This window comes from Sus scrofa, chromosome 10 (genome assembly GCF_054392235.1).
Source record: "Sus scrofa isolate SSC_HxYL_T2T_F1_AM1 chromosome 10, Sscrofa_HxYL_maternal_Yorkshire_Landrace_v2.0, whole genome shotgun sequence".
Taxonomy (NCBI): domain Eukaryota; kingdom Metazoa; phylum Chordata; class Mammalia; order Artiodactyla; family Suidae; genus Sus; species Sus scrofa.
In genome coordinates this window covers 27,436,088-27,460,586 of record NC_139392.1, presented here as the reverse complement: position 1 = coordinate 27,460,586, position 24,499 = coordinate 27,436,088, and the positions used below count along the sequence as shown (strand labels likewise).

Here is a 24,499-nt window from a genome sequence, read left to right as displayed (position 1 = left end):
CCTCCTGTAAGAGGTGGAGATGTCCTTAGAGAAGGAAGGTGCTGGCTCGGTCGCTCAGCGGTCTGTGGTTCAGAGGATAGGCCTAAACCCTTGAGAGAAATCGAATGCAGACTGGGTTTGGTGACTAGCGGAGCGTAGGCCTTTCCCTATTCCTGCCACTGGTGGATTTGAAAACAAGCGTGTTTGTGACACCTGTGTTCCAGTGTTGCTTCGATAACCTGCCAGGTAGGTTGTCCTATAGGACGTCATGGGAGTGGGGCGCCGCAACCTGCTTCTCACAGGGCTGATTCTTAGCATCACTGGTTTTAGCAAGAGGCAGACTATAGGCTGAATAGGATTCACCCTCTTCCATCCAGAGTGATGGCTGCCGCGGGAAGCGGGACAGCATCGGCGGTCTGGAGAGGAAACTGAAGAGACGCCTGGAAAGAGAAGGCCTCTCCAGTGAGCGGTGGGATCGAGTCACAAAAATGCGGACCCCTAAAAAGAAGAAGCTGAAACTGAGCCACCCCAAGGATACGAACAATTTCCAGTTAGAGAGAGAGCGTAGCTGTGAGTTAGCCCATCCTGCCGACATGCACTCCCTACCCTCAGACACGTCCTACTCGGAGCAGGAGGACTCTGAGGACGAGGACGCCATCTGCCCGGCCGTCAGCTGCCTGCAGCCGGAAGGAGACGAGGTCAGTGAGGTTTGGGCCGTAGAGGACGTGCGTTCCCTTAACTCAGAAACCCTGTGAGCCACACCTCGCCTGGCCGGGTCTCTCTCCTGCTCACCTGCCTTGAGCCGATCTGAGTGGATTGCTCACCCTCCCCCTACTGCTCTCACGTCGTTCCTGGGTCTCCTCCCTCCTCTTGAAGACACTCTTGCTCTGCCCTGTTTCCTTTTCCTGCTCCTCCAGCTCTCACCACCCGGCGCTAAGAAGGTGGGAGGGATGCTGCTGTCTCGCCCTTTGCTTACTTGTCTTGGGCGGCGCTGTCTTAGCCCCAGAGCAGGCACCACTTGAAGAATGGCTTTGACTCGGTGGCTTTGGCTGCGGTGCCAGAGGTCCCCGTGGTGGGGCATTGGCCTGCCCAGTGCCAGGCCCGTTCTCCCCCTGAACACCCCGTCTCCCTGCTCTCTGTAACCAGGTGGACTGGGTCCAGTGTGATGGCAGCTGCAATCGGTGGTTCCATCAGGTCTGTGTTGGTGTCTCTCCCGAGACGGCCGAGAAGGAGGACTACATGTGTGCGCGCTGCGCTGCGACGGACGCGCCGGGCCGGAGAGAAAACAAACAGACCCACTTACTGTAATTCAGGACTCGGCCAGAGGACTCCTCCAGTGTCTCAGCAGAGCTGCAGGACTGGCCTTCAAACCAGCCTGTAAACGGTGCTATTTCTATTCCTTACGGGATCATTTTTCCAGAACTCTTTGAAAAAAAGAAAAAACGACTAAAAAATTTTTTGACACTTTTTGTATTTTTTTCCTTAAGAGCTGTTTGTGGTTGTTGAGGTTTGAAACGATGACTGTTTTTTGCAGGGGTTTCCACCAATTTGGAAGGATTGGAGCTTGCACCTTTTCATGTACAGCATTAAAATCTTACCTCTTTCTGGGATTTACCGGCTTAGGAGTCCAACTCGGTTTCAGTGCCCAGAAGGGCACCAGAAGTTCCAGTAAATCCTCATTTGGGGAATTTCTCTCTTGTTTACTCTGTTACCATATTGGGGAACTTAAGTTTTTCATTTTTGGGGGTTTTGTTCGTTCCTTTTCTTTATTCACTTTTCTTTTCCCTGATAGATTAGGTTTATTTATCTAAGCAATAACTTCCATGTTGGTTTCAGTGGCTGGAATTAAAACAAAACAAAACAAACAGCGTGTTGGTGCTTTAGCATCTGGTCGATGTCAGAACACAAACGTCTGGTTTCTAATGTCACTGGTGACCTAGTGATGTAGAAAAAGACTGCTCTGTAAGTACCTGCCACAGCTATGTTTGGCTCGCTCCTTGCCTCGTCCCTCCTCTCCTGTTTTTTGGTATCTTGTATCAAATGTTGCAGTTTATATTGTGGAATAAATCCTTGGTCCTAATATAATACTAAATGCTGGTTATTTAGAGCCATAAGCTTGCTGCCTCTGGTGCCCCTCCACCCCGTGGCTTTGAAGAGCTGGAAGGGGTTGCTTGCTTGTTGTGCCTCTGCCCAGCCAGGCTGCAGTAGCAGCAGAGGGGGTAGCCTGCAGGCACTGGGGGCTTCTTTTGTATCCTGTTCTGTTTGGTGCACCATATGCCTCCATTCCCCACTAACCAAGACCCCCTTTCCTTCCATCTTTGAGGAACAGAACCTGTCTTTAAAGCCATGCTGTTTTTAAATAAGCTTTCTCATAATGTTGGCAGATCACGCCAACCCTCAGATGAGACTCCCACTCCTCGCGAGAGTGGTGTCTTGGTTATGTTAGAGGTGGAGGCAGGGAGACTTGGTTTAGGGTAAGATGTCTGAAGGAAGCACATCCTCTCAGAGGGTAGGTGAGCGTGAGTTGGGGGCCGCTGTGACCACCAGACTCTTCGTCCCAGCTCCCTGCCCATCTGGCTCTCTACCATTACTGCTCATGGCCAGTCCACAGCCTTCCCTCCTCTTCTTTTTAAAGGCCTCTCTCTTCTGCAGTGGAAAAGACATTCTGATGAACAGACTCTTGCTTGCTTTTTTCCTGTCCTGTTGCTAATAATACCTGTTTTCCCTACATTCTATAGCCATAAACTTGAAGATGGGTAGAAAGAGTGGGTCCTTAATAAAACAAAAAAACAGCAGTTTGTGATGTAGCAGAGATTTAAATGTACTACCCCCTTTTATGCAATTCAAATAATTAAATCTTTTTAAGAATGAATTGTTTGCAGTTTTCCCACAGTTGTCACATTTCTCCTTGTCTGGTGGGCTTCCGGGGCCAGCAGGGAAGAAGAATCTCCAGGGTGAGATCTGGAACAGCGGTTTGACTTTTTGAAGCATCCAGATTCTTAGAGCCCCTGATATGGGGCAGGATGCTGCTTGTCCTAGTTCCATGGAGAAAATAAGCTTAAAAAGGACAGTCCTCCTGGAATAAAGCCTTTGCCCCTGGAGAGCTTCTGCCCATCTGGTGTGCGCCGCCCCCGTCCATGGGGTCTCCCTCACCGAAGGTTGTACACGGGGCTGACAGCAGCATCCCTGGTGCTGTAGCTTCTCTGCCCCCTGAGTATGTGCTTGAGCCACCCCCTCCCCAGGTGAGAGCGGCTGACCTTTTTATATGTGATGATACTAAAGTTCAATGACAAAGCCTGGGTGGTGACTTCAGCTCTCCTATTGCCTGCCTCCTGCCTGGTGCCTGCCAACATGACACAAGAACACAGGCTTCCTGACTGATGCCGTCTGTTAGGGACCCACAGTGGCCCCAGAATGGGGGTCTTATCTAAGGACCGTGCAGTGTGCGAGCTGTGAAGCTGGCCTGTATCTTCAGGGAGAGGAGGTGAAACTGGACATGCAGCAGACTGAGCCAGGGGGTCTGTGAGTCAAGAAAGGACCTAGTATCCCTGCCTTGCCTCAGTGACCACTGTTTTTGTTTTTCCTTCCAAATCAGGCTGGGGGTTTCTCAAGCATGTAGTCTCTACCCTGGAGGAAGACTGGGTTTGGATGCACCATGAAGCAGGTCCCCTTCATTTCCACATCCTCAGAGTAGGGCATGAACCTTAAGCCAGACATGCCACCTGTGGTGGAAACCTGCTTGCTTCTCCCTGCAGAGCTCTCATAATGAGAGGTGGTGGGCGATCTGGGGTCACCATAAAACAGACCATGACCTTGGGGCACCTGGGGCAGGGCTGAGCCTGCCCACAGAGCAGGTGTGCCTGGAGAGGTGGAGCCTGGCTTCTCTCTACCCTGGGTGAACACGAGCTCCTGCCTGTCCTTTGTCTCACTGCTCTTGATGGTGGATGGGTGGTATTCCAACAGACCCAGCTGTGGCTTGAGGCAGGTTTTAGTTGGTGTTGAGTGCCCATGGATTTTTCTGAGCTCAGTCCTGCCTGGGTTTCCCACCTGTAACACAGAATGGGTTATAGATCCTGTAATAGGAGGCAGAGTTGGACAGCAGGTACTTTAAGTTATTGCTGGTTGCCATTCAGTAGCTGTGCTCATCTGTGCTGGGAATCAGCCTGTGTTAGGTTGAATGCAGAAAACACACTTCCTTCTGCTGGACTTGCCTGTTGGGAAGCAGAGCTGAGAAGAAGGATAAAGAGCCCATTGTCTTTATTTGCCTCACGCCCTCCACCCTCTCTCTGGTCTAGCAGGTGGTTCCTTTCAGCCCCTAAGCTTCTCTGAGAGGTTCCTTGTGGAACTTGTAATAGAAACGTGACTGAGAAGCTGCCTGGACAAGAGCTTGTCTAAAGGAGCACCACCGTAAATCCACTCCGTAAAGTGTTCATTGCACTTCTTCCAGACCTGTGGAAAGGCTTTCATGTGTGCAGATTGTTGCCTGGGAGTATCTTCAGCTCCTCCTCCATGAGGTTGGAGCCTGTAGGTGGTGACTGGCTCCTTGTTCTGTTCTGGGCGAGGGGCAGCCATGTGGTATATTTCAGGAAGGCTTGGTACGTCGGACCGAGGAGCGGAATCGTGAGGCTGTGAGACCTGGTCCAGGTGAGTGGAGGCCAAAGGACTGTCCCTTCTGTTCCCTTCAATGGGAACTTAGAGAAATTAAAAACGACCTTTCTCAGGAAACAAAGTCACTTGCTCTATTGAATATGAACCCCGTGACCTCCCCTCAAGGATGGCATGCTGGGGCGTGCGGGCTCAGGCAGTGTCTGTGGTCACTGCCTGTAATCCTGATAGGAACACACACAGAAAAAAGTCCCTTCTGCAGAGGGCTGGGACAGGTAGTGTGGCAGTTTATCCAAAAGTCAGTTAATGGGAGTTCTTGCTGTGATGCAGTGGAGTAAGAATCTGGCGTTGCCACGGCTGTGGTGTAGGTAGCAGATATGGCTCAGATTCCATCTCTGATCTGGAACTTCCATATGCTGCAAGTGCACTGAAAAACAATAGTTACTGAGTGAAAAAAGATAACTTGTGTATTCATTTACCTAAACTTTGTCACCTGTGGTTTTCAGCCTGGGATTCCCTTAAGATGGATAAAGAATTTTAGAAGTTGTGAAGGAATTTGACTTTAAGATATTTACTCATTTTTTCCAGTCCTTGTTTGAGTTTCGTCTATACCTAATTTAACAGTAAGTTTGACTAAAAAAGAAAAAATAACAATTCAGTCTAGGTTTTTGGGTTTTGTTTGTTTATTTGCTTGTTTGTTTGTTTTTTGTCACGCCTGAGGCATGCAGAAGTTCCCGGGCCAGGGATCATCAAACCTGAGCCATGGCAGCAGCTCCCGGCTGCTGGAGTGACAACACCAGAAATTTAACCCTCTGTACTACAAGGGAACTCCAGCTCAATCTAGTTTTTATGGAAAAAAAACAAAACAAACAAAAAAAAAACAACTCTTCACACCCATTGGTTTATGTAATGATCAGAAGATAATTACTACAGCAGACTGACTCATACACAGCTAGGAATGAAGGTCACTGCACAGGCAAGAACAGATGAAGGCTGACTACACGTGCTCAGCAGGTGGCAGACCCGCGTTCCAGTGAGCCTACCTTTAGCTAGCCATGCATCTTCAGCGTTTGAAGCTGCTGGTCCAGCTTTTGCTAGACTTTGTAAGCTCCTAGCAGACAGTTGTGTGCCCTCTGCTCGGAGTTGGCCTGCCCGCCAGTTGGGGTGGCACACTGGGGCTTCTGTTCTTTGGTGCAAGCAGCAAACATTCCCCAGGCACAAGAGCTAAGCAGGTGGCCATTCCTAGGAGAGTGGACTTCCAGAATCAGATGAGCTTGCTCTGGGCCCACACCTTACACTAAGCAAGAGCCAGTCTCTGGGTTGCTTTGCTGGTTCCTGGTCTAGGGCTGTAATGCCCAGGGCTGGTGGGCCCACCTCATTGCTCTGCCCCACCCCACCTCACCTTCCTCCTGTTCCTGGAGAGCAGGGAAGAGCGTGGGCAAGTGCGATGCCCAGGTCACCACCATCAGTGAGTCGTTTGTGCCTCTGTGGCCCTCGTTTTGAGGGGGGTTTTATGTTCCAGAGATGCCTTGAAATCTAGCAGCCAGCATTTTTAGCTTTGAAGTAGCCACTACCCCCAAATTCGTCAAATTTCCTTTTCCCCACAGATATCAGAGGCAGTCACCAGTAAGGTGTGTCTGTGAGATGTGGGCCTTGCCACAGGCCTCTCGACCTTGTTGCACATGGGGTTTTGTACTGGACATTGGAGCCTGGCCTGTTGACTGCTCTCTTTGCACACACTCCCCCCCCCCCCCAAATCTGCAAGAGTGAGCAACCTAGCACTGTGTCAAGGACAAGAAAGAAAAGCAGAGGCCCATGAGGCAGGAGTGAGGCGGGCCCTGGTGTGGGGCTCTCAGCAGTCTGCCCTGACAGCGGCCACAGGCCTCCCCCTGGGGCACCAGCCCTGTGCCAGGGAGGGTAGGCCAGGAGAGGATCAAGTGGGTTTTGGTACCCTTTAGCATCCTTAGCACGCACCGGGGCAGTCTTTGGAGAATGCGAAGGGAGAGAGTGGGTACAAAGGCCCTCAGTGCAGGGGTTTATAGTTTCAAGGATGACCGCAGGGAAAAGGCTGGCCCTGGCCAGAGGTCTGAGGGTTACCGCCTTGGTAGCCGCCCTTGCTGGAGTCCCTGGGAGCAGATAGGAACCAGTCCTCACCTTCGCCAGGTACTTCTAGACTGAGCTCTGATGAAGCAATGCGCAAGGGTGACCTGAACAGGGCTGCAGGTGGAATTTTGGGGCCAGACCCCAAGCCCAGTCCTGTAGATACCTAGCTGTGCTCTCTGTGATTTCTGCACAATACTGAGGGTTTTCTTTGTTTTATAGCCACATGTGCAGCATATGAAGGTTCTCAGGCTAGGGGTCCAATCAGAGCTGTAGCTGCCAGCCTACACCACAGCCACAGCAACACCAGCTCCTAAACCCACTAAGCTAGGCCAGGGATCGAACCTGCATCCTCATGGATACTAGTCAGGTTTGGAACCCACTGAGCCATGATGCAAACTCGAGTTCTTTTTAAAATGCTGGTGGGTGGAGTTTCTTGTCGTGGCTCAGCAGGTCACAAACCTGACTAGTATCTGTGAGGATGCAGGTTTGATCCCTGGCCTTGCTCAGTGAGCTAACGACCCAGCGTTGCCATGGACGGTGTAGATTGCAGATGCGTCTTGGATCCCACATTGCTAATCCCAGAATAGCTGGGCTCTTCGCAAGCCACAGGAGGCCCAAAGGCAGCAGCCAGAGGGCAGCAGAGGGCCGCTTCCAAAGCTGGCGCTCTCCCACCCACTGCCTGCCCCCAGCGCCAGGGGAGATTGAGCCCTGGACTTTCTTCCTGAGACAGAGCAATTCCTCAGCTGCTGGTAGATCCATTTCTGTGCCCTGCCTGATGGTTCTGTAGGGCTTACAGAACAGTGACCGTGGGGAGTCCTGTGGGGGAGGGACCTGTGTAAACAGATCTTTGCAGTTTCTTGCTCTCCTGAGCATCACAACCGATGGCGCCAGAGAAGGGCTACCCCTTGGTTTATGTCACTACAAATGGCTGTGGGGTCATGCTGAGAAAGAAGGCCTGGTCCACTTGACTGCCTCTGCTACCACTCCACCCAGTTCCCACCTAAGACAAATCAGAGACGTTGACAGCACATTGTTCTGGGGAAGGGGATCCTCTGAGTAGGGACAGGCCTTGCCTCTGAGCGGGACCCCTGGATACAAACTGTTGATGTGAGTGGAGAAGACACCTGAAAAAGATGCATGTGTAAGACGAACAGTAATGAGAAATAATAAAGCCAACAAGACCCTTGGTATGTGTTGGGCACTCTGAAAGCTTTGCATAAATTAATTCACCTAATCCTCACAGTCTCTCAGTCTTTGCTGCACACACACCTCACCCATGAGCATCTTCACAATGAGTCTGCTGCACACACACCCCACACGTGAGCATCTTCACAATCTCAGTGAGTCTGTGCTACACACACCTCACACGTGAGCAGCTGGGTTTCAGCGGTTAAGCCTGACGGACATCCAGCTGGAATAGAGGAACCAGGGGTCAGACCCAGGCAGTCTGGCTCTGGGGTCCAGACCCATAAAAATGGGATGGGAAACCTCTGTGTACCCTTGAGCCAGCCTTTGGGATGTGTGGCTCCCAAAACAATTGAACCCCTCAGAACTCAGCAGCAAAGCTTCCGATGCTCTTAAGGACTGTGGGTTTTCTGCCTCCCACCACCAGTAGGGTGTGGCTTCCAGAAGTTTTATTTTCAGAGAATTGAGTGAACATTCTTTTTCCTAAACTGGCTTGGTTGATCGCATCAAGCTGAAGATGCACTTCAGTTGCTCCAGAGTATAGGCCTGGGTACAGGGACCCTGCCTGCCTTTAGGGGATTCCAGGTGGGTGGCAGCGCTCCTTGGTACTCAGCACTCACCCTGCACCTCCACCCACCCTTAGCAAAATCACATCCCCTGTGACTGAGGCCAGGCATCGCCACTGAGTCCCTGTCAACAAAAGAAGCTAATAGAAAAAAAACCTGTTAGGATGGGAGAAGCGGCCTTGGGGCAGGCTTGGCCTGAAGCAAGGGCTCTCTGGTAGCAGAGGCCTATCACCACGAAGATAAAAGACCCCAAAGGCCGTGTCCCTTAGAGGCTTAGCTGTGCACACAGAGCTGTGTTCTGTCCAGTCTGGGGGCTACATGAAAGGCAGTGCCCTAGAGGCCAGGATGAGGCTCATGGAATTAAATCCTTTCTGAACCTTAGCCTAGTCAGGCCAGAGACTGAGTGTGAGGAGACTTCAGGCCCGCTGGGTTTCTTTAGGAAGGTCACTCAACCTCTCGGGCAGATGAGGACAACCAGCATTAGACTTGCTGGCTTCTGGAACCAGTGACGATAATGACAGCCCTACTCTGGTGAACCACCTTCTGGGGGTCCAGCACAAGGCCAGAGGCTTGGACCTTCAGCTGACCCTCCGCACATTCCCAAGAGGTTCAGTCCCTTGCCCAGGACTCTGGCCTGTGGGAGGTGAGCTGAGCTTTGAACCCAGGAAGCTGGGCTCCAGAACCCAACATAGCTGGCACCCTACATGGCCCCCTTTGAGAAGCCAGTAGGGGAGGGGAGCTGTCCAGGACTCCAACCCACCTGATGTGAGCAGTTTTTCTAAAACAAACTCGACCAGGTTCTTGTGTGTAGACAATTTCAGTGGTCTGTTAGCTTCTGAAGAAAATCCAAATGGCCCGGTCTACAGAGCGCATCCACCACCTCGTCTCCGAGCTCATGCCACCCACCAAACCCAGCACAGGTGGCTCCTGCAGAGTGTGTTCCCTAAAGCATAAGAGTAGTCCTCGTGCTCAGTCTTCACAGCCATGCCTCCAGGTAAGCAGTGAAGTCTCTGTCCAACACAGGCAAAGTGAGCTTTAGAGTTAAGAGACATGCCCATGGCCACGCAGCCTTCTGCAGGTCCTTGGTGAGCTGGGCTGCCATGACCTGCTGCCATCCTGCCTGGAGTCACTGGAAGGTCACTTTGTCGGTCACTTCATGACCCCTGCTGCCCCCCAGCTTGAGTCGAGGATCTCTCGGGTTCCAGTTGGGTACATGCAGTCCCCATGTATCTTCCCTAATGGGGACACAAGCCCTTGGGCTGTAGTGTGGGCCTCTACACCACCAGCCCTGCAGGGTACCTGACCACCTCCCCGGAGCTGGTAAAGATCCAACTGGACAAGATGCGGGCACAGGTTTGAAGGCGAGGCCCAGAGGAGGGTGGCGGGTGGCCCTGGGACACCCAAATCAGCCTCATACCCATCAAGGCCTCTTCCCCAGACACGCTCTGCTCTGGCTTCTGGCTCTCACCTCTGGGCACAGCCAGTGCAGCTCTGAGCACAACCTCTGGAAGGTTAGTGGACACACGGGTATTCAGGGGTCCCGGCTAATTACACAGAAAGCATCTCCACTGATTGCTTTATGCTCCTCCATGGTGAGTGGCTTTCAAGCCATGGGTGCCCTCTAGAAAGGAAAGACGTCCTGCCTGGTGTGACTTCTAGCTCCAGACCCTTGCCCTTTGCACTCCGGGAAGCAAGACCTCCCCGTGCACAGGCTGGAAGAGGCTGGACGATCCAGGAAAACCCTCTCCTCTGCCGGAGGAGCGAGAACCAGGGCTCAGAGGGACTCCCCTGGGACGCAAAACTGTGTGACTGGTGCCTTGCTGAGGATGGAGGGATGAAATAATAAAATCTGGCATCTAAAATTGTTACTCCCTTTGACCCCAAGAAGGAGGAAAAATCCTTGTCACTTTCAGACAAGTTAGGGGATAGGAGAGTGTGAAAAGAGGAAGTTCCCAGAACTCCCGTTGTGGCACAGCAGAAACAATCCAACTAGTATCCATGAGGATGCAGGTTCAAGCCCTGGTCTTGCTCAGTGGGTCAGGGATATGGCATTGCTGTGAGCTATGGTGTAGGTTGCAGACGTAGCTCAGACCCCATGTCACTGTGGCTGTGGTGCAGGCTGACAGTTGTAGCTCTGATTTGACCCCTAGCCTGGGAACCAACAAGTCCCACGGCTGCAGCCCTAAAGAGAAAAAAAAAAAAAAAAAAGAGGAAGTCCCCATACTATTCACTAGGTCCTGGGATCTGGTAAAATTCTGAGATTATCATTGTGACTTAGTATTTCCTCTGTATGCCAGGTATGGTCCTAAAACCCTTAAGATGCCTCCTCTCTAGCTGTGTAAAACTATAGATAAGATATCCTCCCCATTCTGTTGTATTTAAGAGTTTTATTGGGCTCAGTTTTTTAAATCTTTAGTGGAGTTCCTGTTGTGGCTCAGCAGAAACGAACCTGACTAGTAGCCATGAGGATGCAGGTTTGCAGGTTTGATCCCTGGCCTTACTCAAGTCGGTTAAGGATCCACCGTTGCCAGGACCCCTAGCCTGGGAATCTCCATATGCCATTGGTGTGGCCCTAAAAAAATAAAAAATAAAAAAAATTGTTTTTTTTTCATTGCATAGGGAATAAATAATTGTAGTTCACTTAGCTTCCTGGGAGAACTGGCCTTCACTGGCTCTTTAGAGACCAGGTTTAAAATTTTAATTAGGCTGTCATGGCTCAGAGGAAACGAATCTGACTAGTATCCATGAAGATTCGGGTTCAATCTCTGGCCTTGCTCAGTGAGTTAAGGATCCGGCGTTGCTGTGAGTCGCAGACACAGCTCAGATCTGGGGGCTAGCTATGGTGCAGGCCAGCAGCTATAGCTCTGATTCAACCCCTTGCCTGGGAACTTCCATATACTGTGGGTCGCTTTAAAAAGCAAAAAACAGAAAATGAAAAAACCCAAAAAAACCTAGGGTGTAATTGCATGCTATTTAACTTAATTCATGTTTTATTTTTTTGACACCATCTAATGAGTTAATGTCCTGTGTATTAAAAACATTTTTATGTCATATCTAAAAGTTAAGTAGACTTCAGTATGAAACATGTTAATGTAAATAAATTCAAAACACATTTAAGCTTGGTATGTCTACAAAAAAGGCTATGAAGTCCTGAGCGGCAGGGATTACACAGAAGCTTTATTTATTATTATTGTTATTTTTTAAGAGCTGCACCTGTGGCATATGGCAGTTCCCAGGCTACGGGTTCAATTGAAGCTGCATCTGCTGGCCTATGTCATAGCCACAGCAATATGGGATCAGAGCCATATCTGCAACCTACGCCGCAGTTTTCAGCAATGCAGAATCCTTAACTCACTACGTGAGGCCTGGGATCGAACCTGCATCCGCATGGATACTAGTCAGGTTCTTAACCTGCTGAGCCACAGCGGGAACTCCAAGAAGTCTTAAAAGCATTAACTCTCTCCAGCAGGAAAGCAGATATGCTTCAGGGAGAGCTCTGCTGTGGTTTGCTGAATTTTCTGAACCGTGCAAACTGCTCTAGGGAAGGACAGGGTGTGTGTGTTGGGGGGTTGGACTGCAGCTTTAGGAGCGTATATTTGTGTTTGGCAGGGTATAAGGAGAAAGCAGGACCCAGGAGCTGGCGGGGCCCTCTGGCTCTGTTCTATTGCTCTAATGACAACAGCAGAGCTCTGAAAGCGTTAGGAGGACAAAGGCATCGCCAGAGCAGAAGGGGGAAACAACCCAAATATTGGGAAGTTCCAGTGCCAGTAGACTGAGAGAGAAGATGTACAGACATGGGGTGGTTTAAGCAGCCCCGCAGCCAGTGGGGCGGGTGCATGGAGTCTGGATCCAGGGAGAGCTGTGATGGGAGGATGCTGCCATGCCCTCTGCTCTCTCTCCTACCTGGGAACAACCAGGACTGAAACAACAGGAAGCACTATTCCACAGAAAGGGGTGAAGATGTGTAAACAGGGGCTATAGGCTTTTTTTTTTTTTTCTTCCCCTGGAGAACTCTCAGAATTAGGCATGCACACACACATACACACAATGGTCCAAATGATACACAGAGGCAGAGGGATTGCCCTGATGGCGATGGCCTAGTTGAGCAGCAGTTCAGAGAGGGTGGTCTGGAAGGACCACTGCTCATCTTTCAAAGGATACACAGTTGAAAAAAAAACATCTAATAGGTGGGGTCCTTTCCATTTCCAGCTCCTGAGCCTGGGGAGATGGGCACGAGGGGCATTGAGCTCCTGATGAGGTTGTAATCCACGCTACTGGTTCTGATGAATGAAAAGAACATTAAGGCTGAAGCTAGAGCCACTATGTTTTTCTTTAACCAAACTGCAGCCTTAACTCTAAATAGTCTGGGAAGCAAGCTAGCTTCTGCCCCTGGGTTCCCAGGCTTGCTAGGAGAAGCGAGGCCAGCAGGTGATAAGGGCTTTTGACTGGAGTGGTGGGTGGCGAGGTGGCCCAGTTAGCCTGACCGGGTTCTGTGCCAGGAGACTGCAGCCCGCTCTCTGGCCTGCATCCTGCAGATTCACTGTCAGCAGGGAGGGGTGACCTGAGCCCCTTGCATGAAGCAGCAGGTCCTGAGAAGCCCGATGACCATTGTCAGCTTGATTCTCTCCCGCATGGTAATAGATTCAGATTCAGCTCCTCCCGGGTCCTCTGCCCCTTGCCCAGGCTGCTCTGCGGGTGAGTAGGGGTGACCTCCTACAGGTTCAGTCCCATTTAGGATTCCCCCACTCCAATCACCTTGAGGTAAGCTGGCTGGATGTCTCCAGCGTTTCCCTGGGTGGTAGCTAAGTGATCTGGAAAAGCACTGCATCTCTCCCCATCTCCCCCCCGCCAAAGCCGCAAATCTTACTTTGTCTTTGCTTCCCCTCCTTTTGCATTTTCCCTCTTTGGCAGGTCAGGGCATCCTGGCAGGAGTCTTTCCCAGCATCCACGGGAGGGAGGCAGGAGCTGCAGTCCTGTTATAATCTTGACTCCAAAAGGGTTTGTGAATATTCAAATTGTGCTGCCAGGAACTCTGGGTGGCCTGTCCCTCCTCCCACTGCCCTAGCAGCTTCTGGGTGGGTTAGGAAGGGAGGGAGAGCTCCACTTGGTATTTGCCATCCCTGCCCCTTGGATGCCACAACTAACTCTGGCTCCTTGGCCAAAGTCCCATTCGGAGGCTGTTTCCTCCCTGCAAACTGCCCTCATACCCACCTTAAAGGGCTGTCCCAAGCATTAAGAGACTAGCATGTGTGGAAACCTTTGTCATGTAATATGCTCATCTCCACTCCTTCCAGACCCTCTTCCTTCCCCGCAACCTCCCTGTCCCTCTCCCACGCCCCCATCCTGTTCTCTCACTTGCCATAGGCACCTTTAACTCTCCCGAAGATCCTCCTCTTCCTCACCAACCCTTGAGGCTCAGAAACCCCTTCCTCCAGGTGACAACTACAGGTAGAAGTGGCCTTGCGAAGAGGAGAAAGAAGAGGAGGAGAGGGACTCAGAGATCCCAAAGGGACTCAGAAATCCCAAAATAGCCCTAAGCTGCGGTGAGTTTAGGAGTTTGGGGAGAAGGAGGTGGCTCAAGAGACACAGCCCATCTCGAGCGGGGATTATGAGACTCGGGAGACCTGGTTCCCAGTCCGACTCTTCCGGACCCTGAGCTGCAGCCGTGACCTTGAGCAGGAGGGAGGGGGCGCTGAGAGCCCAAAGGGGCTCTGCGAAGAGGACTCGGGCGCTCGCAAGGCAGGCCCGCCCCCTGCAGTCCCGCTGGCCCGCCCCATTCCTCCTCTCTCCCCGGTCCCTGCCCTCTCCTCCCCAGTCACCTCCCTCTCCTCTCCCAGCCTCTCCAACTCCTCGTGGACTCCGCCCCTCCACCCAGTCCCCGCCCCCTCCCTCCCCCTCCCTCCATTCTGTCCCTCCTCCCGGACCTCTCCCCTTCCTCTCGGTCCCCTCCTGTTCTTCCCAGGCCCCGCCCCCTCCTTCCAGGTCTCCACCTCCTCCCGCGCCCCCACCCCCCGCGCCTCTCGGTCCCCTCGCCCTCCTCATGGACCCCGCCTCCTCCTCCAGGGCACCCCCACCCCACCAGTCCCCGCCCCCCTGGACCCCTCCCCCTCGCCCCGGGCCGCTTCCCCCTCCCCTCGACCCCCGCCCCCTTCTCCTGCCCCGCGACCTCCTCCCGGGTCTCCTCCTCCTCCCCGGGTCCCCTCCCCCTCTTCCTGGGCGCCCCTCCTCCCGGGTCCCCTCCCCGACCCGCCCCTCTCCCGGTCCCCTCCCCTTTCCTGGTCCCCGCCCTCCTCTGGTCCCGCCCCCAGCCTCCTCCCCGCACTGCAGCGCGCGCCCCGGGTCGCGCGCCTCCCTCGCCGCGGCGCAGGCTGCAAGCTCAGCAAGTCTTGCGGTATAGACGCACCGGCCGAGTTGGGGGCCGGGGCGCAGCGGGACTCCGGGCCGGGAGCGGACGCCCCCTCGGCCGTCGCCTGCAGCCTGCAGTCCCTCACTTCGGAGACCCGGTCTCTCCTGGCTGGCCGCCCCGGTGAGTTGTACCACCGTCGTGGGAGGCACCGATCTCCTCCAAAGTTTCTACTACTGAGCCGAGGGGTTTCGAGGAGGGGTCTGGCTCCCGGGGGTGCGTGGGGTTGGGAAACTTTGAGGCCAAGGCGGGGGCCGGGCGCCCGCACCGTCCTTCGGGGAGAGCTTGGACGCGACCAGATGAGGCTTCGTTTTGGGGAGCTGGACTCGAGCGGCGACGAGCCGGCTGCTCTGCGGGTTTGGGGCGGGAGGAGGGAGCAGGTTTCCGCGCTGGATCCCCCGGGACGAGCTGCAGAGCTGAGGGGCAGGCCGACATCCCCCGAGCCCCGAGGCTCGGCGCCCCCGCCCCTCTTCCCGCGTCTCGCCCGCCGCTGCCCGCTTGGTCTCCAACCGAGAATCTTTTGCCCCGCCTCAAGGCTTGGAGACCCCCGACCCCGCCGACGTAGCGGGGAGGGGGGAATCCTGGAGCTCCCGGAGGCAGAGACCCTGGTCCAGGGGGGCGGCGGGGAGACAAACTACGAGGATTAACTGGAAGTGAGGATCTGGAGGAACTGGGACAGGGACGCGAGGGGGACACCCTGCGCCTCTCTCCGAATCTCATGACTCAGCACACATAGGACGTCCTGCCGCTGCTGCAGCCCTCCTCCGTCGCTTGGCCCCCAGACCCAGGAACTGGAGACAGCCCCGCCCGCGTTTGGGACTCTCATTTCCCTCTTCCTTTGGGGTCCCGCCTTCCCTGACTCTGTTCCCTCCCTGGCTCACAGCACAGGGTTGTTATTTTTTAACCAAGAGGATAGATAATTTTTCCTTTCTCCTTCCCCCTTTTCATCCCCACATTCTACAGGTACCTCCAGGACACCCCCAGCCTGGGGTATTGTAGGGGGCGCCGCCAAAGCCCAGCTCTCCCTCTGCAGCAACCTCCCCCATAGCGTGTGCTCACTGTTTTCTCCTGTGGTGGCCGAGAGATAAAGGAGTCCAAGGCCAGAGGAGGAGGGGGGCCCAGGAGCGGGCACTGCAGTGGGGAGAGAGGGCTGCCCAGATGGGAGTGGGCTGGGTCAGAGGACAAGGAAGTCCTTAGCATCTGGGAGTTCCCATAAAGCAGGGGGGTGGGCTAGGATCTGACCTGGAGAGCAGGAGGGTGCCTCCCACCCCCCACTGCTGTCTTGAGGGGAGCCTCCCGCAAGTCATAGATGGTCCTCAACTCATCCATCCAACTCAGTACCTGGGCGCTTCATCAGAGGGCATGACCACGAGGGGCAGGGCTGCCCTAATCCTTCCCAGTCATTCCCCCTGCTTAGGTCTGAGTCCAGCCCCCACCCTTCTAGGCTGCTAGAAACATCTCTGCTACACCAGGGGGGGCCAAGGAGAAGAGCCATGCCCCCTCACACACCTGCCCTGTGCCCCGAAAGCCTGGCCAGGGGTGCTGGTGGGAGGGACAGGGCAGCTCTGATGCAGTGGGACGTGCCTGGCGTCCTGGTGAGCAGAGGCCTGGCAGGCGCTGCAGGCTGCAGCTTGTGTCAGGGCTCAGGGGTGAGTCAGCGCCAGGGGTCCTGGCCAGGCACACTGTGGCCTGGCCCAGAGAGCCTGGCCCCAGCCTGTCTCCTCTCCATGCTCCTGAGGAATGACCAGTGCTACCTGGATCCTCACCCTGGGCCTCTCTGCCCACCCCCCACTGCTGTCTTGAGGGCAAAGGCAGGCACTTTGGCCCAGCCATCCTCTTGGACTGATGCCTCTGGCGGGCCTGGCTTTTTCTAGGCACCTCTTGGGCTTGAGGCTCTCCTCTCCCCTCCCTGCTTTGTCCAAGGAAGAGCTGGGAGCTTCTGGAAAGCTGAAGGAGGGGGAGGCAGAGATTGGCACCCCACTTCTAGCCTCCCCAGGACAAAGAGCCGACCACTCTGCTGTGAGTCAGTTTTCTTCCCAGTCCAGGACTTTTTAACAGGCAGCATTTTTTTTTGGGGGGGGTGTTATGCAAATATAATTTTTACTTTTTTCAGCTTTGGGGCCTGAAACCCACATATCAGGACCAGGAGTGTTTGTGAACGTTGTCCTCTCCCCCGAGAAGAGCTTGCCCCTGGCTTCATCTCAGGACTGACGTTGGCTTTATCCCTGGGCAAGGCCAGTACCTAGTTGCAGACGTGGCCAGCACAGGGAGATCACTTCTGAGCTGGGTCCTTGCTCTCCTGACCTTACGCTCCCTTTTACCCCAGGCAGCTTCCAAGCAGGTGCCACAGGGCTGGGGTTGGGGGACTCTGGAGATGGCTCAGAAGCCCCTTCCCTGCCCTCTCTAAGCCTATAATCCCCAACCCCAGGCAAGTCTGACCGCAGGCCCTTCCTTTTCTACCTGGGCTTCGTCCTTTCTCGGCTGGTCTCCCATCTTCCCCATGCAGCCCCTGCAGTCCTCTCAGCGAGAAGACAGAGGGGCAGCAGGCAGGCTGGAGCTGGGGCTCCATGGGTTGTGAGAGGGCCCGTTGCCCCTCCCTCGACCCAGCATCCTTCTGGGTGGTCCAGGAGCAGATGAGGAGGAACTGTTTCTCCTGGCCTTGGGATTGGATAGTTGGACTTTCCTGATCTGGGTTCTAGTTGGAGCTGGTTTGCTTATTTAGAGCCACAGCACAATACGGGGGTGCTCTTTCAGACCTGGACTCGTGGCCAGAGGGAGCCGTAGTGGGTAGGGAGCATGAAGCATAGAGGCTGGGGGCCCTACCGGCCTGAATTCAAATCTCTCAGCTGCTAATTACAGAGTGTGTGATTTTTTTTTTTTTATTGTCTTTTGCCATTTTCTTGGGCCGCTCTCGCGGCATATGGAGGTTCCCAGGCTAGGGGTCAAATCAGAGCTGTAGCCGCCAGCCTACGCCAGAGCCACAGCAACGCAGGATCCGAGCCGCGTCTGCAACCTACACCACAGCTCATGGCAATGCCGTATCCTTAACCCACTGAGCAAGGCCAGGGATCAAACCCGCAACCTCATGGTTCCTAGTCGGATTCGTTAACCACTGCGCCACAAGGGGAACTCCAGAGTGTGTGATTTTATTAATTCAACAAGTGTCTATAGGCGAGCCCTACTCTGTGCAAGTTCTAGTCACTGTGGATACTGCGGTGAACACAGCAGAAAATATCCCTGCCGTTTTGGATTTTGTGTTCCAGAGGTGGGGCGGGAGGGAGGTTGCTTAGGTGCTCTGAGCATCAGGTTCCACATCATTCAGCTGTTAAGTTTTTGAGAGTCTGCTATGTGCCGGGGCAGTGCTAGGCCGTGGAGATTCAGTGGGAACAAAACAGGCTGGGTTCCTGCCTTCATGGCGTTTATCATCTGGTAAATTACACAGTTCGACAAATAATTACATAAATAATGAATCCCAACTGTGACAAGTGCTAAGAAAGCATTCAGGTTGCTTTGAGAGCATGGAATGGGGTAACCTGACCAGGTCTGGTGAGTTTCATCTGTAAAACAGAGTAATAACGTCTGTCCCACCGGGTACCAAGCATTCAGTGGCTGGCAGTGATTAACATGTCCCCTGGACAGATTCAGGTCTGAATTCTCTTCGTGAAAACCATCACATGGGCAACAAGTTGACGTTCCTCATCCACACGATCAGAGGAGCTGGGGTGCACCCTGCCCCTGCCCCTGCCCCCGCTGAGCACAAAGCCTGTGCTTGAGGGATGACAGGTCACAGAGGCTTGTGTGGTGTGGGGACTATAGCCAGATGGCCTGGGTTCCTTGGGCTCTGCCTCTCGCTCTGACGGTGGACAAGTTGATCAGACTCTGTTTCTCAGCCTCCCCATCTGTAGAATGGGAAGAACACGTCCATCTGTGACAAGGTGCTTTAATTCATGAAATAAATCCTGTAACATGCACACAAGGTGAAGGCCGTGGAGGCATTTCCATCATTATGTTGCCTCCTGGCGACAGACTGGACTCTTTCTTGAGGTCCCCCGCTGGAGGGAGCACCCCTCCTCCCCAGTTAATCTTAAAAACTCAAGGGAGGGGAGTTCCTGTCATGGCTCAGTGGTTAGTGAACCCAACTGGTAAACATGAGGACGTGGGTTCGGTCCCTGGCCTTGCTTAGTGGGTTAAGGATCTGGTGTTGCCATGAGCTGTGGTGTAGCTCGCAGATGTGGCTCAGATGGATCCCATGTTGCTGTGGCTGTGATGTCGGCTGGAGGCTACAGCTGAGATTCGACCCCTAGCCTGGGAATCTCCATGTGCCGCGGGTACAGCCCTAAAAAGACAAAAGACAAAAAATAAATAAATAAAATAAGTGAATAAATAAATAAAACTCCTGGGAGGAAGCTGGCCTGACCTCTTTGGGGGCTATTCCCAGGTTTCGTCTCTCTGACCTCCAGGCAGCTCTTCCATCTACCCAGCTGTCTTGCCAGAACTTAATTTCGGGGAAGGATTTGTCCCAGCAAGTCTCTGTTTTCATTCTTGGAACCGAGAGTTCAGGGCAGCGGCCGGAGCAGGGGGTAAATGTGGACGTAGGTCTAGAGGGTCATTGGAGTTCCCGTTGTGGCTCAGTGGTTAATGAATCCGACTAGGAACCATGAGGTTGTGGGTTCTATCCCTGGCCTTGCTCAGTGGGTTAAGGATCCAGCGTTGCCATGAGCTGTGGTATAGGTTGCAGACGTGGCTCGGATCCTGCATTGCTATGGCTCTGGTATAGGCTTGGCAGCTACAGCTCCGATTCGACTCCTAGCCTAGGAACCTCCATGTGCCGCAGGTGCTGCCCTAGAAAAGACAAAAAAAAAAAAAAAAAAAGGCCTAGACGGTCATTGTGAGTCTGGACCGTGGGGAGCCCCTGGCTGCCAGCCTGGTCCCTGAAGACATCTGAACTTCAGCGGGGGATCCAGAGTTCCACACCCAGGATGCCTCAAGTGCATCCTAAGAGCCTCTTCCTGACACCAGAGTCCCCGCCTGTCTGGCCAGGAGCTCACAGGACTGACTACTAGGGCAGGAATTTCAGATGCAAGGCCCCTCCCAGACCCGGCCACTGAAGCAAGTAGATCTGAGGTTCTGGGACATGAGGCCCGCTGAACCTCAGAGGGTTTAGTGCTCCAAGCAGCCCCCGAACTGGGGGTCGGGCGAGAGAAGAGGGGGAGTCACGCTCTTGTGACATCAGGAGAGGGGGTCTCTGCTGCTCTGCTGTGTCTGGCTCCTCTCCTCCCTCGGACGGCCCCTCATGACGAAGACGAAGCTCTTGCATCTCTCAGAACGGCCCTGTCTCATTCTGCCGTGAGGGGGTAACGGCCCAGAGAAGTTATGTGACTCATTCAAGCTCTCGCAGCACGAGGGTCAGGCACCCTGGGGCTCTCCGGGCTCCTGCCCCTTCTCCCAGCTCTGCCTGTGGAGCCCTCGGTTGAACTCGGGCACCGATCCTCAGGGATGGGGCTGTTTGTTTACCCAGCAGGAGACTGGCGATCACAATCAGGCAGCAGACTTGCACAAAATTAGGCAGAGGTCTCTTGGTGAAATGGAGCTGGCCTCTGTCCCTGGCACGGGGCTACTGTGGGGCTTGCCCAGGGCTTTGGCAGCCTCCGGAGCTGCTGCCCTGAAGGGGGCAGGGGCTGCCGTGGTGGGTGCGTCAGAGCGGGTGATGCTCCCCGCCCCCTGCAGCAGCCTCGTCTGGGCAGGATGCTGATGTCCTTGGCACCAGGAGCCTCCACAAGGTCCTAATTCGCTAGTTACAGGCCTCTTCTGATGCCTGGCAGTGGGACATAGGCCCGTGTACATGTGTGTGTACACGTCTGTGCCACGGGTGTGTGCATGCGTGTTGGGGGCTGTGGCGACCGGGTGGAGGGGGCTCCTTGCAAAGCAGTGGGAAATGGAATCTAGCTGGTGTCTGACCGCTCCTCCTTGGTGTCCAGGCTTGAGAAATTGGGGTCCTTCTGGGACATGCAGCCCCGCTCCCGGCCTGGCCTGTGGGGGTCGCTGGAGCCCAGCCATAGGCTCCAACCTGGCCTCTTCCTTCTGCTCCTAGTGTAGACGGACTAAGACCGGTTCCCAAATGGGAACCTCAGAATAGCCTCCTCTGTCGGCCTGGGAGCAGCCCCAGACAGGGCTCCCCCAAGCCTAGTGCAGGTCTCTGTGGCTGGCGTGCATCTGGTGTCTGGGCACAGATGGTCGGTCCCCCAGACGCTCCCAGCCCAGGATGGTGCCTGCCAGGACCAGGTTTCCTGCAGATGGTGGCACCCTCTTCACACCCTCCATCTCCTTGGCAAAGAAGCTGGGAAGCCCGAGGCTCCCATCGCAGGGCAGCCTGGGTTCAAGGAAGGATGGTGGCCAGTGGCTGGCAGGGGGTCAAGGGAGGCTCCCCGAGGCATTTGAGGGGACCAGGCGCCTCCGAATGGGACAGGGAGAGTCCTGGCAGGGCTTCCCGTAATTGGGCTGATGCAGTGGCTCTGGAATTTAGCAATTAGGGAGTATTGCAATTAGAGCATAATTCACCCATTCCACGCATTTGATGTCGAGTGCAGTAACTGTGACTCCAAGCCTGGCCCCAGAGAAGTGGAGAATTAGAAATGAATGAATGATGGGACCAAGGGGGTCTGAGGCTGGGGTGGGGGTGGGGGTGTGTGCCAGAGGGACCTCGCCCTTGCCACACACAGGCCTTCTCCAGGCTCTTTAGCTCAGGTAGGGATTGGAGGCAGTTGCTTGGAGGGGCTGGGGGCCGATGGCAGAGGCCTGGGTGGGCAAGGTAGGGGGAGACGGCCCTGCTCCCGGCTCCCTGCTCAGCTGCGCTGGAGGTGGGGGTGACGGTGTGAGGGAGAGGATTCAGCCTTGATGTCCACCTTTTAGCCCTCCTTTCTTTCTCCTCTGCCCCCTCCTCACGGCCACTGCCATGCTCAGTTTCCTCTGATGCACAGGAGGCAGGCGAGGGGGGCAGTGTAGCCTGGCACCCATGGGTGGTACCCGTCCAACCCCTTCCGGAGCAGAATTGGCTTCCCTGAGGTCCACCGGTGCCCCAGAGCTGCAGGGCCCTCCCCAAGGATGTCTGTCCCGAGGGCGAGGGCGGAAGGTTTGCTGGGAGGTCTCCTCCTCACCTCTGGTCCAGCTGGTATGAATTCATCGGCCCTTGTCGGCACGTCCTTCTGGGGGAAGCACCCGAGGAAACAGCTTTCCTGCTGTTTGCAGGAAGGAAGCCCTGGTGACCTCACCTCCCTCTGCTGCTCCTTGACCACATGTACTCCGCCCAGAGCTCAGGAGAAGCCAGCGCACCGTCCTGAGTCTCTGGCCTCCATGGGGCTGCCTGGCTCCCCCTCACTGTCAGCCATGGTCCTTTGTGTGCCACTGACATGGGCGCCAGTCGCAGGCCCAGAGACGGGGTTGGAGGTTGGGTGCCAGCTCCTTGGGTTCCCTGCTCCCTCCAGAGGGAGCAGTGCCAGAAAGCTGAACAGGAACTAGGGGATGAGTGCTCAGGAGACACCAGGCCAACGTCCAGGCACATGGCTAGGTGCCAAGGAGAGGTGCGGCTGGGACCGTGTGACCAGGAAGCATGGGGTTAGCTGTTGCGAGGGGCAAGGCTCCCTCTCCCAGTTTGATTCTCTTGTGGGAAGGAAAGGGCATCACTTTAACGAGGCTGCCCTGGGAGTTCCCGTTGTGGCTCAGTGGTTAGCAAATCCGACTAGGAACCATGAGGTTGTAGGTTCGATCCCTGGCCTCGCTCAGTGGGTTAAGGATCTGGCGTTGCCGTGAGCTGTGGTGTAGGTCACAGACGCGGCTCAGATCCCGAGTTGCTGTGGCTCTGGTGTAGACCAGTGGCTACAGGTCTGATTCAACCCCTAGCCTGGGAACCTCCATATGCCGCGGGAGCAGCCCAAGAAATGGCAAAAAGATAAAAAACCAAACCAAAACCAAACCAAACCAAACCAAAACAAACAAGACTGCCCTGGTTCTACATCAGTCTGGCACTGCAGGAGGCAAAGGGCAAGGCGCAGCCAAGAAATTGGATTAACTCTTTGATGCTGGACCCGGGGCTGCTGGGCTACTGCAGGAGGTGGGGGTGGGGCAGCCTGCGGTTGGCCAGGGAGGCCCTGGCCCCCACCCCAAGCAGGGGTGCCCAGGGGTGACAGAGCCAGGTTCTCACCACTGCAGAGGCCGGGAGAGCCCTCAGCCCCCACCCCACCCCATGTAGATGATGAGCGTGGGGAGGGGGGCAACAGGATGGCAGAGAGAAGGTGCCCCATCCTGGGTCTGTTCCCTATGGTGGCATCACTGAGATGGCACGTGTGCAGCAGGAGTGGAATGGCCACGCGTGAACTGCAGTGGCCACTTCCTGCCTATGTCCCTGAGGAAGTCTCTCATGCTATCTGAGCATCAGGCTCGCATCCTAAGTGGAGACAGTGACACACAGGGACTCAGCCCAGGTGACATGCGAGGCCCTGGGACAGCAGTTCTCAGGGTGGTGCCCGGACCCCGTGGCCCCTAGGAATTTTCCGGGGGGATCCATAAGGCCAGACTGGCTTCAGGATAATTGCGAGGTTCTTCGGCCTTCCCACTGTGGGTAGTGAGGGCACACAGGCTGGCTGGGCGGGCCCCAGGCTGCCCTGGCCCCTGCTCCCTCCAACACAGCCTGCGGAATAGATCAATGCCAGTTTCACTTCAGGATTTCTTTGATGAAGTAGTGAAGGTTAGAGATGCTATTAAACCCAGACTTCTGGTGCACTTCCTCCTAATAGTCTCTGTGATGAAACAAGAATCACACACAAAGCACTTCGGTTTTGGAGCTTGTGTGTCTCATTCCATTTACAGATGAAAACAGTGAGTCTAAGGTGAAGTCAGTGTCCCCAGGGTCACTCTGCTGGTGGGCGGCTGAACCAGCCTCCCAGGCTGCTTGCTGTAGAGGGGACTGGACTGGACCACTGCCCAGGATCTGTGGACAAACTCCCGGCACAGGCTGGGGTCCAGGGCTCTGTGTGCGCTGATCCTGCTGCTGGAGCGAGGGTGCTTGTCTTGTCCACACGGCCTGGAGTGGGAGAACCCACGTGCCAGCCCCTGGGGGAGTGGAACCTCACCAAGGGGGCCTAACTGTGTCCCTCTACCTGTTGCTGGTGGGACCTGAGGCTCCTGTTAAGCCAGCCGAGAGCCAGCCACTGAGAGGTAGAATCAGTCTTTGACCTCTGCCAGTGAGGCAGCCTCGTCCGGTCCTCCTGCCGGGCCGAGGGCCCATCTCCTTTCACCGTGCACCTTCCCATCTCCCGTCTGCCAAGCTGGGGGTCAAGGACACAGTCCAGTGACTGCAGAGAGGCCTAGAGATGGAGCAGAGCGATGGCCCGTGTCTGCCTGGACAGCCACCTGTTTGAGAGTTAGTGCCTGGTCTGTAGGGCGGGAGGCAACTGCGCTTCTCAGAGGAGGAGCCCGAGGCCTTGGCATCTCTTCCGTGGCCTTTGGCTCCAGCACTGAGAGATGGTGGTGGATTCATCCTGGGAAGGTGCAGGAAGGGGCGCCTTGGGCGGGGACAGGTGTCTGCACGCGTCCTGCTCTTGGCAGCCACGCAGGTTGGGTGAACGACCTGCTGCGGGGCTGCTTCCCGGCTCAGCTGTCCTGT

General features: G+C 54.9%; 2 protein-coding genes across 8 annotated transcripts in view; both read left to right on the top strand.

The window, feature by feature from the left end:
* KDM5B (lysine demethylase 5B) overlaps positions 1-2,064 on the top strand; it is a 90,980-nt gene extending 88,916 nt beyond the window's left edge. For both annotated transcript variants that reach the window (XR_014817548.1, XM_021064567.2), the window contains exons 26-27: positions 357-677; positions 1,126-2,064. Coding sequence is in view for 1 of the 2 variants with exons in the window: in XM_021064567.2 (XP_020920226.2) it covers positions 357-677; positions 1,126-1,287 (483 nt within the window). In the remaining variant the exon portion in view is untranslated. The remainder of the gene's footprint in view (positions 1-356; positions 678-1,125) is intronic.
* A 12,712-nt stretch (positions 2,065-14,776) lies between these two features.
* Positions 14,777-24,499, top strand: part of SYT2 (synaptotagmin 2) — an 88,532-nt gene continuing 78,809 nt past the window's right edge. For all 6 annotated transcript variants that reach the window (XM_021064565.2, XM_084979471.1, XM_084979468.1 and 3 more), the window contains exon 1: positions 14,777-14,964. The gene's annotated coding sequence lies outside the window, so the exon portion shown is untranslated. The remainder of the gene's footprint in view (positions 14,965-24,499) is intronic.